The sequence below is a fragment of the Syngnathus scovelli genome, chromosome 3 (genome assembly GCF_024217435.2).
Source record: "Syngnathus scovelli strain Florida chromosome 3, RoL_Ssco_1.2, whole genome shotgun sequence".
Lineage (NCBI taxonomy): Eukaryota > Metazoa > Chordata > Actinopteri > Syngnathiformes > Syngnathidae > Syngnathus > Syngnathus scovelli.
In genome coordinates, this window is record NC_090849.1 from 11,391,491 (window position 1) to 11,409,672 (window position 18,182).

General features: G+C 39.2%; 1 protein-coding gene across 8 annotated transcripts in view; it reads left to right on the forward strand.

The window, feature by feature from the left end:
• The first annotated feature begins 3,966 nt into the window (after positions 1–3,966).
• The window catches only part of LOC125993685 (citron Rho-interacting kinase), a 32,787-nt gene continuing 18,571 nt past the window's right edge, over positions 3,967–18,182 (forward strand). For 4 of the 8 annotated variants that reach the window (XM_068650158.1, XM_068650159.1, XM_068650160.1 and 1 more), the window contains exons 1-15: positions 3,968–4,242; positions 8,893–8,985; positions 9,480–9,623; positions 9,737–9,856; positions 13,158–13,328; positions 13,487–13,540; positions 13,630–13,683; positions 14,853–14,993; positions 15,610–15,735; positions 16,119–16,214; positions 16,359–16,475; positions 16,675–16,784; positions 16,935–17,109; positions 17,623–17,820; positions 17,906–17,959. In XM_068650158.1, coding sequence (XP_068506259.1) covers positions 8,977–8,985; positions 9,480–9,623; positions 9,737–9,856; positions 13,158–13,328; positions 13,487–13,540; positions 13,630–13,683; positions 14,853–14,993; positions 15,610–15,735; positions 16,119–16,214; positions 16,359–16,475; positions 16,675–16,784; positions 16,935–17,109; positions 17,623–17,820; positions 17,906–17,959 — 1,569 coding nt within the window. In that variant the 5' untranslated portion in view covers positions 3,968–4,242; positions 8,893–8,976. Of the gene's footprint in view, positions 4,243–8,892; positions 8,986–9,479; positions 9,624–9,736; positions 9,857–13,157; positions 13,329–13,486; positions 13,541–13,629; positions 13,684–14,852; positions 14,994–15,609; positions 15,736–16,118; positions 16,215–16,358; positions 16,476–16,674; positions 16,785–16,934; positions 17,110–17,622; positions 17,821–17,905; positions 17,960–18,182 lie in introns of all 8 variants that reach the window. The other 4 variants (XM_049762480.1, XM_068650157.1, XM_068650156.1 and 1 more) reach the window with 2 other exon arrangements.

The following is an 18,182-nucleotide window of genomic DNA, read 5'->3' on the forward strand; positions in this document are numbered from 1 at the left end:
TGCGTCTGAAAAGTAACGGGACTCATAAACAATTTATTTCAAGTCCAAACAACAGTTGACATGGTTTTAATCCCCCTCAAGTATAATGCACTTTCCCATCCTTCTCTGACACGCTTCAATGCACTGCTGAAAGGAATCTTCTGGAATGCTCTTCATCTCCGTCGTGACTGCCTTCTTGATGGCCTCCATGTCTTCAAAACCGGTCCTCTTCTTGATGACCCCATTAAGCTTGGGAAAAAGAAAACAAGTCACATGGAGCAAGGTCAGCTGAGTAGGGGTGTTATTCGGCCATGTTCTAATCATCATTTAGGAGCCTTGGCACCATTTTTGCACAGACTTTCTAACCTTTCGTAATAATCTTCCAAACACTGTCCTTTCTTATGTCCAGCTGACTTGCAGTCATTCGAACAGTCAACTGACGATAGTCACGCAATCTGCTTTACCCGCTCGAGATTCATTTTAGTCCTGTTCGTTGAGGGTCTCCCATTCCAGGAGTCATCTTCCACCTCCTCGCATGATGGGTTATCTTCATACATTTCAAGTGCTTTTGACACTTTTCCCCAAGCAGACTAAAAATGTCAGGTTTGTCCGTTACTCGGTGTTCATCGTCCGTTTCTCAGTGCTCATCTTTAAAAACAAAACATAAGCGATGAGTTGTATACAAAAGCTTTTAAAAAATGTAAAGTGTGTACAAATACTATGAGTTTAAAGTTACAGACTCCAAAGATTTCACATTACATGATAACACAATTTACTAATCCCATTAATGCCCATAGCTCATACAGCACACACAGTCCCGTTACTTTTCAGACGACCCCGGCTTTGCATTTCAGGTAATTTTGAAACTTTGTCGTCAAACATACTTCTTTTTAGGCTTCTGCAAAAATAGGAAATATTGGCCTCACTCTTCCAATACTTTTGGAAGGAAGTTTCGGTTGTGATTTGATGAAGAATAATCTACCGTGACAGGTCTTTAAAAATATACAAGTCAACATAATGGTTGCTAAATTTATTGACAGAAAAGTGATAAAAGCACCAATAGCAGTGTGTGTGGGTGTGTGGATGAAGGGGTAGGGATGAGGTCAGAATGTGGTGGGTGAGCACTGTTGAATGATTACAAACAAAGCCTTTTGAGCTGATGAAGATCACACAAAAGAAGTGGGTCACTGCCTGCTGGTCTCCCGTGGGGGGATAGACACAGAATGGGTGATTTCCTCTGAGCTCATCGAACGCACACATTATACTCATTAGTTTAATGCTTGATGTGCTATGTAGATTAAAGTAAAGGAGATAAATGTCAACAAAAACAATGTTGATTGCACTTTATCCCAAGCAGTCTATATCAACAATTGAAAATAAAAGGGCAAATACATACACACTATATTTGATGTCAAGAAAAAATATGTTTCTATATAAAATGTGATCTTACTAAGTCACAACAATAGACAAAAACAGCCTGCTTCACACAAAACAAAAGTTGGTTTAGGACTGGACGGTTTGCTGTCTGAACAATTATTTTTTTCGATGCAGTGGCATGACCCATCTGAACCACTTATCCTCACAAGGGTCGGAGGCGCGCTGGAGACTATCCCGGCTGACTTTGGGCTGTAGGCGGGGGGCACTCTGAACCCATTGCCAGCATAACACAGGGCACACAGAGACAAACAACCATCCGCACTCACGCTCACACCTACGAGCAATTTTGCAGTGCTCAGTGCATGTTTTCGGAATCTGGGAGGAAACCGGAGGAAATCCATAAACATGGAAATGTCAGGAGGGAGTGGATTAGGGTGACCAAATGCGGCTTCGACCAGGGTTTATTGAAGGGACAAGGGGTGGGGGTGGGGGCGTGGGGGACAAAGACACAGGCTCATGGACAGCGGACAGAAAACAGAAATCCACTGGGACCAGGAACAGATACAGGACACTGGTTCTTGCTGCCAAATGTGGGTGGAAAATGAATATGTATAATTCCAGTCCAGTTCAGATATTTTTATTGCCATTGCCGTTATACTGTGCACTGTCAGATCTCATAACATAGAGTGTGCTCCTTCAAAAAGAAAACTGCCTTAATAATGGTACAGATTAAAGTCAAAGTCAAAGTCAGCTTTATTGTCAATTTCTCCACATGCCAAAGACACACAAAGTGTGTTATAGTGTTGATGTTTACATTAATAAAATAAAATAAATGCTCACAGTATTTTTCACAAAATACTTCCTGTTTGCGTTTGCAGCTTGTTTGCAATATCGAAATACTTTTGTAACAATCACTTTGTGTGACCGATAGTCATTGAGCAGCAAAAAGGTCCCACGTAACATAGAGCAGTGTTCCAGTGCTTTGTGCTTATGGAACAATAAGCCCCTAAAAATAATAAAAAAGCTATTCCTTTTTGGGCGTCTGTTTTATGACAGAAGGCCCCTTACAACTGATTGTCCAACAAAGCAAAACAACGCAACATATGGGTATGTTAGTGTCTTACCCTAAGGTGGCAGTGTTTCCATATTAGTAATTTTGGTAGATACAATTTTGTTGGGTGCGACGCTGCAGAGCATTTTAATAAAAATATGCAATATGTATCATATTTGCCAAGACTGAGAGCGTTAATAGCTAACATTAAAACGTTGAATGTTCCCAATGAACACCATCACCCAAATTATTAATCGAGAAAAAACAGTATAGTAGGATTTTTTATTAACACACTCAACACATTTTAATGAAATAGGGTAAATCAAACTATCAAAATGAATAAGTTGATTCATAACAGAAAAAATGAAAGCACTTAATGGATGCTTATTTTTTCTAAACTCTAAATAATTGAAATAAAAACAAAGCATCAAATCTATCAGACAAATACAACCATCTAAAAGGAGATGACGGGAGCAGGACTGTTCAGCTACAGGAGAGCACCCCTTTTGTCCATCTCTTTGAAGGTGACCTCACTTTGGTTTATTTGTATCTCTTTCTCAATGGCAAACGGGAAACGGTCAGAAAATCTTTCACAAATCACTAACCCACCTAAGGTAGGTAACACTTATCGTTACAATAAAATTAAATTGTCATTTTAATAACTGTTTTTCATTTATATACAATTTTCATATGCTGCTCTATGTCATATTTTGCTCCTGCATACTGTATTAGTTTGTAATTTCCAAGCAAAATTATTCCTCATTTGAAAACTTAACATTTTATATAATTGCTTAAATGAAAATATCTCCTTTACAGCTCCCAATAGTGAACTTTCCGGGTTTTGTTGATTATGGCGTCGCCGTGTGGACATAAGCGGCAGTGTTTTTCTTGAAGTCGACCGAGTTTGCATGAATGCCAGCACGCAGTGTCGTGAAAACCTGCTCTCGCTTGCCTGCAGTTGGACTGAATCACATTTCTCTTTCCAGTGGCTGTGTGAAGGGTGAGTAGTGATGAGGTGATGAATTCAATTTTGGTTTCGTACCGTATTCGCCCACCCCCAATATGTAGAAATTGGAGGTAATAATAAAATCAAATTCTTTGGTTTTATTTAGAAATTCTGAAAAAATATGTATTTTATTTAAAAAAACAAATACTGTCAAAATATTGCATTATTATATTACAGTAGTTTATTGAATAGGTTCCATAAATTAGGTTTTACTGGCAGCAGTGATTCAGCAAAATACCATTCCAAAAAAAATGCAATAACAGGATGTAAATTTACAGTACTATCACACTGAGATGCGGTAACATACTATAAAAAAAATATCAGTGCTCTACTGGATCACTGCTGTCACCAAAATCAAATTTTCTACAGTAGTTCGCAACTCATGGTAGCTTGTGGCTCACTCAGTTTCAAACTGCAACATGAATATGAAATCATATTCATGTACTGTATGCAGCTTGAAACTCTGAGTGACGGGTGCTGCAGCATGGAGAGCAACCAAGTTGTGTGACAGGAGGAGGTGGGAACGGGTGAGCCAGTTGACAGGAGAGAGAGTGCGATCCACCTCTGTGATCACGGATCTGCTGCATTTCTCTACAATGCACCCCCCTTCCTCTATATCTCTCTGAAAACGGCGCTCACCAGTGGAGCTCACTCTCTCCTCTCATCCTCTCTCCTCAGTGAGGATGTCATCCACAAATTTGATGACCCAGCAAAGCTTTCAGTCTAGCTGGTGGCTTCTGACAGAGACCCCACATGATCGGGTGTACCGGACAAGGAGGTACCGTGTTTAAGGAGCACCGGGGAAAAGATTTCAGCTGCAGCATTCCAAGTAAGTGCTGTGCTGTTTTGCTTAAAATAGACAGCTGAAAAGCAAATTCATGTTCATTGAATTCAGCTGCAGAGCATTGTCTTGTTCACCAACCCAGCATGCCGTATCTATTGCCTGATGGATTGAATGACTGACACCACTGTTTATTGATCACTTAGTGCTGCATCAGCCCTGTTGTTTGAAGAGCGTGCTCTCCTTTTTGGTCACGACTGAGATGTGCTTCTTAGCTCACTGCACAGCTTACTGTTGCGTGCACGTACACAGATTGCCATCACTCCCGGAGGCGGCATTTAGACTGCCTCAGTTGGATCTCAAATTACACCCAACAATGAGAAGACGGTAGAAGTTTTGACAGGAGGTGAGAATGGAATCTGTCTGTCACACAGCAAGATTCCAAATAAATAATTATGTACAGTTATTCAGCTGGCTTTGCAAAGTCTGCAAAGTGACATGCTGAAGACTGCTGTTGGAGGAAAGTATCTCTATGGTAACAGTGGGATTGCAAAGGGTAGTGGAGATCGAGCTTGCTGCTTCTCTGATGCTTATTCAGCATGATCACAAATCAGTACCTTTTCATTCTGAGTGAAAACATTTGTGTGGGAAAGTGACACGTGTCGATATAATGATGAGATGTTACCGTACGTTCACACATAGAGTTTCTGTATTTTATTTAAAACACTTTTATTTGATTGTGTATTGTTTTGATTATTCCATTCCATGTTAATGGTATGAGAGATTTACTCCTGCGAGATGAAGGAGAAAGGTTCTTTGTTATTTTCTACAGGGTGTATGGTAGAAACCAGCGCTTGTTCCATTTTCCATTGGATCTGCTGGGTCTTTTTTAATTATGTACTTTGAAGTGAATGCTGAATAGATAGATAGGTAGAGAGATAGGTGCTTTATTGATTCCCGGGGATAAATTCAGGAATAGTGGTTCATTATCTCTGTGGAAAAAGTGTTTGGTCAGTGTAGTTATTCAAAAACTAAAAACGCGCACACACGCATACACGCACACATGCACACACGCACACACGCACACATGCACACACACACGCTCGCTCCACTTGCAGGTTTGTGTGACGTTGGCACTCTGAGGGTATCGAATCAATCACAACTGACTGTTCCGGTTGTCTTAAAAAATGTTTTAGCTCTCATTTGAGCAGGCTTTTCGATTCAAGCATGATAACCTGAGTGCTGATGTGGAAAACCAACTATTAATTCTACAAGTTCGAGGCAGAACCCCAAAAAAATGCAATAACTGATATCACTCTTTTGGGATACAAAACAACTACTAGATGCGCTGCGGAGAGGCCTCTGCCTGGCAAAAGAAGTTGTTTGAGTCAAGGGTAGGCAACTCCAAATGAAACTCAATGAAACTCAAATGTTCGGCTCATCAGCTAGTTTGATAATGACCCTGATCATTTGGAACAAGTGTGTTAAGGAGGATAACTTTTGGACCGGAGTTGCCTACCCTTGTTTTGGGTGGATTTTACCTTTGTCAATATTACATCAATTCAGTTATTGTTATTGTGGTTTATAAAAAGGTCAATTGTGGCTGTGATGTTGTTTTCATCTTGAGGTGTCATAATTACTTGATTAATTGATCATCAAATGAATCAAAAACTATTCTAATAATTAATTCGTCATTTAGGGTCACTGCCCGAATATTTAGTAAAAATGCTCAGATCTCAGCCTCTCAGAAGGAAATATTATCTGGTTTATGAAATCCTCCATGATAACAGGCAAATGATCATTGATGTTCAATAAAAACGATACATTAATAAACACCTGCTTGTACTTTGGAAAACAATAATAAAAAACAATAATAATCAAAATATATTCTGATATGTTATTGACCTAAGCAAGCAGTAACTGAATCATTATTTATCTATGGCTAAAAATGAAAACGAAGAGGGTGTGCACATTTGTGCAACCACATTATCTCACTTGTTCCTTTTTTAAAAATGGCATTGTAAAGGTTAGAGGTTATGCTGGTGGTGTATAAAGTTTTGAAATGATTTATCTTGGTCTTATATAAAAAAAAACTGGCATTTGATGAGGAGTGTGTTCGATTTTTTATATCCACTTGTGGCCATAATGAGAGCGTGGTAATTCGGGCATGGTAATTGGTTTGCATATAATAGGAGTGAAAATAATGTCCGTGTCAGATCTTCCCAAACTAAAAGGTATGTGCAGACGGCGAAGTGAAAGATCAAACTTGAGTATCCAGCAGGGGGGCTGTTTGCACAGCCTTTGGTATCTATCAGTGCAAACTACAGTATTCTTCGATCGACTGTTGCCTTTACAGCCCAAACAGAAACACAGGACTTGAGCCACACAGCAGAATGGGATGTAACCCTTTTCCACTTTCCTCCTCCTCGCCATCTCTGACTCACACGCCAACACATTATTCAACCCACCAAAAAGACCTCCTCATCAGCAGCTACGGTGAATGTTTTTGTTCAGTTGTTGATGGGATCTCATAAACAAACTGAGGAACCTTTTATGTGCTGCAGTTACATCACCTGCATATACAGTCAAGTAACTCTATCTGGCCTTTTTGGAACAAGGCTAGGCCACAGTCAAGGCCAAAATTATTTGTATTGTTAGGAGATTAATATTTTTGGGCTTGAATGTATATTACCATATTTTCCGCACTATAAGGCGCACTGGATTGTAAGGCGCACCTTCAATGAATGGCCCATTTTAAAGCTTTGTCCATATATAAGGTGCACCGGATTATAAGGCGCATAGAATAAAAACTCAGCGTTGCTCAAACGTTAATGCAATCACAATATACTAGTAACACTCAAAATAGTGAAAACAATAACAATATATCAATAACTCAACGTTGCTCAAACATTAATATCACACAACACACAAAATAAACACGTAAAGCTTACTTTAATAAATTAGTCCTCATCCACAAACCCATATTGGTCCATATATAAGGCGCACTGGATTATAAGGCGCCTTATAGTGCGGAAAATACGGTACATAAAAACAATCAAGACAAATGGGATGCATGGGCCTTGGTCCCAGTCAAAAAGGCAAACCTAAAATCTCACGATTGTTTGAACCATCATCTATTAGCAATTTAATTTCTTTCTTCTTGGAAGTGTTATGTAATGAAAAACACATCTTAATCTATTAGTCAAAGAGGGATTGTCCCCATTATACCAAGACAACTGCATTTCAATTGCCCTTCTACAGCACATCGTTATGGGAAGAAAGTTACCCTGCAGCAGAAAAGGTTCTTTAGTGTTAGTCAAGATGTTTAGCAGCGGTGAATGTATGCTTTTCTGTCGCATCTCATACATCTTTAGCACGTTTTGTGATAGTATTACTGATCACCAATTCATTCTACAAAGTGCATCTAGTCTTTTGTTTTGACACAGAGGCCACTGCCTGTGATCTTCTGGACTGCATGTTGTTTATCTCCTGCTGGTCACAGACGGCGCACAGAAGACTGAACACATGCACTCAAAGAACACGGTCAAAAACAGATACATTGCTTTGGAACAGCCAGCAACAGCAAGGACAAACGTGTCAGTCCATTTCTACAATGTCCTTGTACTTTCTTGAAGACTGAGATGAGCATGTTGCTGTTGGGAGGAGTGGGTGGAGAGCGTGTGCTTATAATATTCTGTTCATCATTCCTCTGCCTTGCTCTTGATCACGCATCCTGCTAAATATATCCAGCGGTGGTATAAAACGCTGTTTTGTCAACATGAGCAACCTATTCCTAGCATTTCTGAGCTAAAAATAGGAACTCGTTTGTTTTGCCAACTCAATAGGGATCTCTTACAGAACACCAAGCATCACTAAACAATGTGAACAACTTCACTGATGTAATTATTTTAAATATGTCTTAAAACTAATAAATGAATCCATAGAAAATACTTTATTTTTTTCAAATATTTTTTTGGGGGGTGTCAGTGATGAATAGTAAATATGTTGTTTGGGACATAGTCAATTGTAACATCTTTTTCAATCAGCAAATCGCATACGCTATTCATTGCAAAAGTGCTCAAAATCTCTCTACTTTGTGCAGCACTTTGGATTTTGTCTGTGTTTCGACTGGGTCGTCCCAAAATGATAATAAGCAATTCTCTTCAAAACAATATATATGAAAATATCCTTTGAATTTGCTTAATTTGAGCATCAGTTGGATGTGATTAAAATGTGTCACTCTTGCAGAAAATGATCAACGGGTGGCCAGCTGGCCGAATCCAAACCGTCCAATCTGGCCCACAACTGGATATTATAATTATAAGAGAAAAAACAGCATCACCTGAGATTATAAAGGGGGGACACTTTGAGGTAGACGGACCAGTGTGAAGCTTTGGTCTCAAGCTGGTTCTCAATTGAAGCAGTGTACTTGAAAAATTAGTGGTTTGAGCCATAAATGACAGCAAATTCAGATTCCTTGCAAATACTTTTTCATGCAAACAACAAACATTTATTTCAAACTCTGATATAAATAAATAAATAAATAAATAAATAAATAAATAAATAAATAAATAAATAAATAAATATTTTTCTTGGTCTTGTCTATTCAGAATAGCCTTGCATTTTAACAAGCTTTTGTAGTCTTGGTTACTGATTGCCAATGTTTGTTCTTTTGTGTCTCATCTTCCTCTCCATCAGAGCAGTGACAACAACTACCGGGTCTCCATAACAACACCCCCTTTGGGACCATCTCTAAACAAAACCAACAGAACTACTGGACACATGTCACAGGTATAGTTTTTTTGCTTGATGTTTCAGAGAACAAAACTCTCCAGTTATACAAAATCTTTCTATACTAATAACCAGAAAAATTAATGGACCGGCCGTTTTGGAAATTCCCGTTATCTATATTCTTTATGATTGTGTGACTTCATAACTGTTAGGATATGGACAAAAATAGTCAAAATGCATACTTTTACATCTTACCACAATTGTGCTTTCCAAAGTTAGACATGGAGCTTTTGTAGGCTGAAATTTCTATTTTTGGGCAGACAGACAACAGCGACAGAGAGCAAAACTGCCATATTTCATACACTTAAATGTAGCCGTTGCTTATTGTGCCTATAGCTAATGTAATCTTTGGAATAGCTGTATCCTATAATGTTAGTATTCTGTAGCTATCAACCTGTAGGAGCCAAAATCATTAAATGCTCCACGTTTCAATCAAAATGCATGAAATTTAACTCTCATGGTAGATTATTTGGGTGTCCTTTTCTTATTTTCAGGTTGAGCAGGAAATCTTACTTGTTCAAAGGAAGATGTCTGACCTTGAGTCAGTACTGCAGCAGAAGGACATTGAGTTGAAGGCCTCAGAGACTCAAAGGACTATCCTAGAACAGGACCTGGCCACCTACGTTACGGAATGCAGTGTATGTAGATAAAACGTCACTGTATAAACTCTCTCTGCATGAGTGTACATGAACAGTAGTTTTTGATAATGAGTGTAGGTCAACATCTATCTGATTTTGTTTCTCACTTTCAGAGTCTAAAGCGTAGTTTGGAACAAGCTCGAATGGAGGTGACACAGGAGGATGACAAAGCATTACAGCTCCTCCATGACATCCGCGAGCAGAGTAACAAGCTTCAGGAAATCAAAGAACAGGTCAGATATTATCCAGTCATTTTGTCAATGTTTATACTATTGTGGGTTTTAAATGAAGTATAGTCCAGAAGCATTTAGAGGTTTTAGGAATTGACCTTTAGAAGCACCTCCTCAGTACATTTGAAATAAAATTAAAGACTGCAAATTCAGATTTCCCAATATTATGTCATTTACCATTTCAGAGTTATGTACAGTCATTTTATGCAGATTAACTCAATTCCCAGGGAATTATTTAGAAAATGTGCCTATGGTTGTCAGATGTCTGGAGTTCACAGAGACCAAATTCTGAATTTTATCTGCAGGCATCTTAAATTGCTGCTGATTTGTGGGTCATTATTGTCCAATGGTTTGGTATCCAGGCAAGACGACCGAATTGATATGACTGTTGAAACAGAATATTAACTCAAATTAACTGACTGCAGTACTTTTTTCAACTGCTTACATAAGTATTTAGGCTTGGGCCACTCAGTGTGCAAATCATTTGAACATTACTGTGTGATACACATTACATGTAATATTTATGAGGCTTTTAATTATCAAAATTAAATGTCTTCAGTACGTGTCATGTACGTTGACAGGTTTATGTATCTACGGATGAGAGCAGAAATTTAGTTGGCACACTGACAATATAAGGGTATAATAAAATCCCTACTTTTTTAAGGGTCAACAGTTTTAGAAATAGCAGCCTTTTTTCATCCAGCTCGACAGCACTGCACCGAATACATTGTGCAGCGGTTGCCATGGTGATGAGAGCCCTATACCGACGAGTGAAGAGAGCTCTGATGCAGTGGGCAGGCCGGTCGTGATGAGATGCTGGGTTTTAGTTCATACTTTTTCAGAAACATAATTTTCAACCACTTCTTCATCCTTAAATCAGCCAAGATATTCAGATTTGACTGACAAAGTGTGTCTCACATTTAATCTGTTGTGCTGTGCATATACCACTGCACCACAGTCAAGTGAAGCTTTGTCAGTATTAGCAACATTCGCATTTTTTTATACTACGGTTGACACATTTACCTGGAGTAGTGTCATGCTTACAAATGACAAATTTTTTGAATTTGTTGACGATCAAAAGATGCTAATATACTGAATATCATGTCTAACCAACACTGTTGAATATAAAAGTCAAGTATCACTTCTCATACTAATGTCAAAATTAAATTGGAAGTTAACCCCCAAATTTTCTTTGTAATAATACGCCCAACTAGTCGGAACAGAGTGCTCTGATTAATGTTTTGTCTGTGGAATATGAATTAAAGAGGCAAACTCCACCAGTTTTTATCCATCTCAGGGGGCCGCCATTTTGCCTCTTGCTGTCGACTAAAAATGACATCGCAGTTGTCAGGTCACAACCAATCACGGCCCATCATTTCTCTGCGGCTGAGCCGTGATTGGTTGTGACCTGAGACCTGGCAACTGCGGTCATTTTCATTCGACAGTAAGTCGCAAGATGGCCGCCCCCAAGATGGAAATTCCACAAGCATATATTAATCAGAATGCCGTGTTTATACTAATGGGGGGGGACATACAACATATTATCCATCCATCCATTCATTTTCGGAACCGCTTAAACTAAACTTAAATGTCTTAAATGTCATTAAAGAAATAATATCTTTGCCAGTTCAAGAGAAGAAGAGAAGATGTGAGCAAAAGTTACAGACTCCTAAGCTGCAAGTAATCTAAAAAGTACTCCACATGGTGGTGTCATATCATCAGCAAAACTGTGACTGAATAAAATGGGATGTTAGAACCAACCCTCTTTAAACAAACAATAATTTGTATTCAAATATATGACTCAACCTTTCTGTTCACTCAAGTGCTACTTTCCATCGTGTACCCATTAGGGACTCTTAGACTGCAATTCACACCTGCTAAATTCAGCGTCTCATCTTGAAAAGCAGCTGTCTCCCACGCATGTCATTTGACAGCAGTGTTTGGCATTTTCATGCAAAATCCATGCAGTATTGCAACAAATAGTGAGGATAGATTTATTGCAAAAAAAAAAATGCAGTGTTCACTGAAGCCACTAATATCTTTAACATGAAAGACAGACAGTTTAGCAGGTCCATCATGTGTGAATAGATTTGTCCATCCATCCATCCATCCATTTTCTGAACCGCTTAGTCCCCACGGGGGTCGTCGGTGTGCTGGAGCCTATCCCAGCCGTCATCGGGCAGTCGGCGGGGGACACCCCGAACCGGTTGCCAGCCAATCGTAGGGCACACAGAGACAAACAACCATTTGCACTCGCACTCACACCTAGGGACAATTTGGAGTCTTCAATCGGCCTACCAAGCTTGTTTTTGGGATGTGGGAGGAGACCGGAGTGCCCGAAGAAAACCCACGCGGGCCCGGGGAGAACATGCAAACTCTACACAGGGAGGGCCGGAGGTGGAATCGAACCCGCACCCTCCTAACTGTGAGGCGGACGTACTACCCAGTGCGCAACCGAGCCGCCTTGAATAGATTTGTTTTTATTGTAATTGTAGGCGCAAGTGTAGTTTGTCAAATACCGTTACTTAAGATGCATTAACAGAAAAAAAGTGTGAAGACAGAAAGACAACAACAAGTTTCCCCAAATATAAGCTGGCTGCAAAATCTTAAAGGATAATAACATTGAAAACTAGCAATAATATTTGTTTCTGTCCTCAACTTTATTAGCAATTTTATCACCTGCGGTTGCCAGCTTCATTCGCTCTATTCTGTGTTGAGCCTCTGAGTCAGGAGATGCTACTTTTTATTAGTGGGATGAATGTAACAATGTGCCATGTAACCTGATAAGGAGAATGCGCCACTTGCAATTAGATCAAGGTTGTGACCAATCACTTTTGAACAGACATGTGAGTTAAGTGACTATGGCGCTTCCTATTTACCCCCAACATTACTTTCTACCAAAATGTTTGACATAAACAGCCTTGAATTGAAGGGTTTCTACTGACTGCAAAATGGCTGAATGATACTTCCCCACTCCCTGTTCAGTAAGAACGTAGTGTGCAGCATCACTTATGTATGTATCTGCTAACATAAATGATGCAGAAGTATCTAACAAGAACTTTTATTTCCAGTTGGATTCAGGTCAAACAACACTGGGACTACCAGTAATCCATTTTCCAATTCTATTTCATGTTACATAAGTACAACTGTGAATTTTGTGACATTTTACAAGTAACCAGACTGGACCACTATAAAATAGTGGACAGGCTACTAAGTATAATTATCTTATATTTGGACATGTCTAATTTTTCTGGACATCTTTAAACACTTGCTATTTTTTGACACTTATTTGGTTTTGATCCAGGAATATCATGCCCAGTTGGAGGAGATGCGAGTTTCCATCCGACAACTGGAGGAGGACCTGTCCGCTGCTCGTCGTCGTAGCGACCTGTACGAAGCAGAGTTGAAGGATTCGCGACAAAACAGTGAGGAATTGAAGAGGAAGGCAGGAGACTATCAGCATCGATTGCAGAAGGTGTTTCATTCTCAGTTTGGACCTTTCATGTCCGAAGAGTTGGGTTGAGAAAAATGTTGCTATGACTTGCCTTATTTTTTTCAAATGGTAGTCTTTTTTTGTTTTTTTACAAGAAGCTCACTGACTCTTATATATGTTTTTTTTTTTTTTCCCAACAGGCCAAAGAGCAAGGAAAAGCAGAGGCAGATGAGCTAATCACCAAGTTAGAAAAGGTACTTTCACAAGTCTATATACAGCACAAGACTAGTTTTGGAAGAAAGTCTGAAAATCTGCTTATTGCTAACTGTGATTTTGTTTTTAGACTAATTTGGAGCAGCAGGCAAAGCTCCATGATCTTCAAGAGAAGCTTGCCAAGGTAGAAATGTTTTATTTGGAAATGAAGAATTCATGCACCGTAAACAAACGAAAGAAAACATCCCTACGGTCTTCCTGATGACTTTATAAATGCTTTGTCTGTCATAACTGACTCCATTCTTTCTCAGGTTTTCCCTTAAAATGTTTCCTTTATGTCACATTTGGAACATTTTTGCAATCAGAAAGCTCTCCCGTTGCTCATTTCTCAACCAGAATCAATATCGTATGCTGTGTTATACCTGCTCTAATTCAATCAGTTATGAACCAATATAGAAAATGAGCGACCTGTGTATTCTTTGTGTGCTCACAAGTGTCACAAGGAATCAGTGTCTCAAATGGTTTGAGCAGTTTGTTTGAGGGCAGTGTTCGCTGTAAAATGCACAGAAAATGCCCAGTCATTCTGAGAGATATTTTTCCACATGCATAAGAGGGAGAGGTGCAGATTCTGCCATCAACTTGAAGCTGTAATTTATGCATCTTTATGAAAGCGCTGCACTCTGACTGGAGCAAGCCTAAAATATGGCCGTACCTTGAAAAATATTTCTGTCAGTTCCCATCTTTTGTAGACTTTTGTATGGGGGAATGTGTAAAAGGAAAGTTGCAGTCAAGGTGTGTCTAAAAAGGACTTCCAAGTGAACAGGAGAACACGACCTTCTGTCCCTAGATACCACAGAGAAATAGCCAACCATCATAAACCACATTTAGTGTTATCTTATCTTTGCCCTCTTTGAGTGACACCTTGTTATATGTTAGCATACCAAACACATAGCATGTTCGCATTTAGGCTATTCTCTTAAAATAGCACCTGACCACAGGGTAGAATGAACTTGTGGATCCAGCATGAGTGCTTATATGCTCAGGTTGCTATCAGGTACTGTTATTTTTGTTGTTGTAATGTTAGTATGGCAACGGTAGCATTTTCACAACTGGTGTTCAAAATTGGACCATTGTAAGATTTTGCTTTTTGTTGACACCAAATTCTAAAGCCCAACTCACAATACATTCTTCATAAATGTGGGTTTCGGACTTATGAAAGTTAACAGGCCCGTTCAAATTTTTCATGGTATTTTTTCTACTTATCATGTGAAATGTGCAATGATTTTTTGTGCTCAAAGTACTCTATTTACCATAAGGAAACAAAATTAATTGAAATTGAGCATTAATTCCTAGGCATTAAAATCCAGTTCAGAAGCTGCAGACCATCTCCATAGCATGAAAATGGCCAAAGAACGTATGGAACGAGAGCTAGAGAGACTACAGAATAAGGAGGAGTCCAACGACAGTCTCCGAAGACGTCTCCGTGAGACTGAGGTACACAAACAAACAAACAAACAAACAAACAAACAAACAAACAAACAAACAAACAAACAAACAAACAAACAAACAAACAAACAAACAAACAATATACCTGAATATTATATTAATATAAGAGAAAGTGGTGTAGTTTTAAATTGGCTAATTTTACTTGATAAAGAGGAGACCAACGACCCCAAAACTGAAAAAGGCGATGGTGAAATCCTTGAAAAACACAGTAAAATAAAAATCCTAAAATAAATTGTGATTTCAGCATGTAAACCTTAAAAGATTTTTTTAGCAGATATTATCTCATATTCAGCTATGCATGTCAAACCCAAATATTTCAATAATAATCTCCTGTAAAAGAAAAAATGTGGCCTCACTGTTCCAGCCCCTTTCAGAGGTGTGTCTTGTTGGCTTCTTGTCCCATTAACAGCACATGAAATACAGTAACTTACATATATATTAAATATCAAACAATTAATCTCCAATAATTTAGTTTGAACTGTTCATTTAAAACAGGCTGATATAGTGATTTTGTACAAATAACAATGCACCCAAACTGCAAAAACTGCTCCAACCATTGTGCTAATATGTGAAATGATGTTTGCATTTGTGTGGGCGTATACAGGACGGTAGAAAGACACTTGAGAACCAAGTGAAAAGACTTGAGATTGTTGAGCGCCGCGAGACCAAAATGAAGGATGACATCCAGAGCAAGGGCCAGCAAATTCAGCAGATGGCAGATAAAATTCTGGTAACCCATCTTTTATCTATTTCTTTTATTTATTTATTTTTGTCTTTTTGCAGAGAGAAGGTGCACATTTCCATTACATCTACAAGAAATCATTTCAGATAAAAAAAATTGACATACAGTATGTCCTTAAAGCTTTTCTGTTATAACTGTTACACCGTAGAAGCACGAATGTGCCTCAACAGCTCAACAGATTGACGGTTAGCACATTCTGAGTTGAGGTTTCAAAAGAGGGCCCAGACATGGTCCTAAAAATTTAAAATAGTTGTAGAAAATGGATGGATGGAGGTATAAGATATTCATTTTGTCAGAATGACTCCGAGTTAGCCTTTATCTGTGTTTTGCAGTTATGTGCACTAACTATCTAATCCATTACTTTTGGATAGGAGCTTGAGGAAAGCCTGCGAGATTCCCAAGCCGCAGCACAGCGGTTGGAAACCCATCTCAAACAGAAGGAGAAGCTCTATGAAGACAAGATTAAGGTCAAGCCCACTGTGCAATGAAACACAACCATAGAAAACATGCCTAGTCAAGTCTTGCTTTCGTCAGTTGAGCTGTGGGTGTGCGACTTCTCACCATCCTCTGTCCAGTAAAGTGACATTCTGGTTTTGTGGGTTGCATGACAGGTACTGGAATCACAGATGAAAGCAGACATGGCTGATAAAGAAATGTTAGAGTCCAGTCAGAGCAAATATGAGGAGGAGGTGCGGGAGAAATGCAGCATCATCAGTGAACAGAAGGCGGTAAGAGTTGACTAGCTAGGAAGTGACATTATTTTGGCCATATTTTCATGTTTATCACAATGGCCTGGATTTTTTATTCAGATTATCTGGGTTTGTTCATTGTAAGGGTGCAAAACAGTCCAGTCCTTAGGGCCATGTTTATAAATATTTGCTTCACCGTTATTATTTTAAGTTCTATTGGTAAATATTTTTCATCTAGACCATAAATGCAATGGATTCAAAGATGAACAGTCTGGAGCAGAGAATTGCTGAGCTGTCTGAGGCCAACAAACTAGCAGCCAACAGCAGCATCTACACCCAGAAAAACATGTGAGTAGCGAATGCTGTCTATATCCCTCAACTATGCTCTGTACCATAGGCCCTCTTTCTTGAGCATTTTATTTCTAGATTGTATCAAATCTTTCAGAAGCTCCATCTTTTACTGAGCTTTATATACCTTTGGATATGTTGTAATGGCAGGAAAGCCCAGGAAGAGATGATCTCAGAGCTTCGCCAGCAGAAGTTCTACTTGGAGTCTCAGGCTGGCAAGTTGGAAGCCCAGAATGCCAAACTTGAGGAGCATCTTGAGAAAACAAGCCACCAAGAGCATACGCACAAGAGTCGGGTCTTAGAGCTGGAAACCAGGCTCCGAGAGGTATGTATTGAATTATTATATCATCAGCTTGCTGGTGTATATTTTGCAGTCGATAAACTTAAATATTAGCAACTGTTAAAGATTTGCCACAGGTCAGAGAATAAATGAACGAAAAATAGATTTTGGGATGGATGGATGGATCGATGGATAGACAGACAAACAGATGGATGATAGATAGATGGCTTGTTGTGTCAAAAATATTTACCTAACAGTGCTAGAAAAATACTCAATGCGCTGTGTTTAAATAACCCAGCATTAGCTCTGTCCCTTTTGGACAAATTTGAGTGACTTTTGACCCAGCGGTTCTAGGAGTACATATAGACACTGGGCACTTGGCAGGTTGCCAAAAAACTAGTTCTGTTTCTACAACCACATCACTGATGTTTAATGTCTTGGAATAATTGTAAATGCACAGTAACTATTAAAGTTAATGCAGTGAATAACATTTCCAAACATGTTCCGGAAACCATGCTCTTTCCTAAATGTGGATTTTCCCTCTCTCTGTCCTCATAGATTGGACTTGAGCATGAGGAACAGAAGCTGGAGATCAAGCGTCAGGTGACAGAGGTGACATTGTCACTGCAGGAACGCGAAGCCCAGATCACCAACCTCCAGGCAGCTCGCCGCGCTTTGGAGAGTCAACTGCAACATGCCAAGACTGAGCTGGAGGAGACCACTGCTGAGGCTGAGGAAGAGATCACTGTGCTCAGAGTGAGGAAACTAAAGCTAAAGTTTTCTTCGATGCCATGTGAGGCAGGTGCTGAAATGTGACTGTCTCTTTTGTCAAATCTATCAGGCACACAGAGATGAGATACAACGGAAGTATGATGCTTTGAGGGACAGCTGTGCGGTAAGCATCCCAAAATATTTCAGTGTTTGCATGAATCTACTAATCAAGGTTTTTGTTTTGCATTTTAATGTGCATAAAATACTACACAGTGAATATCTGGAATGGTACTACACTGAGGAAAGGCTATAGCCCCAACAGAAATCTGTCCATACCAGCTGAGCCTCACTAGCATTTAATTTGATATTTTAAAATATATTGAATTATTTTCTACCACCCTCCCCAT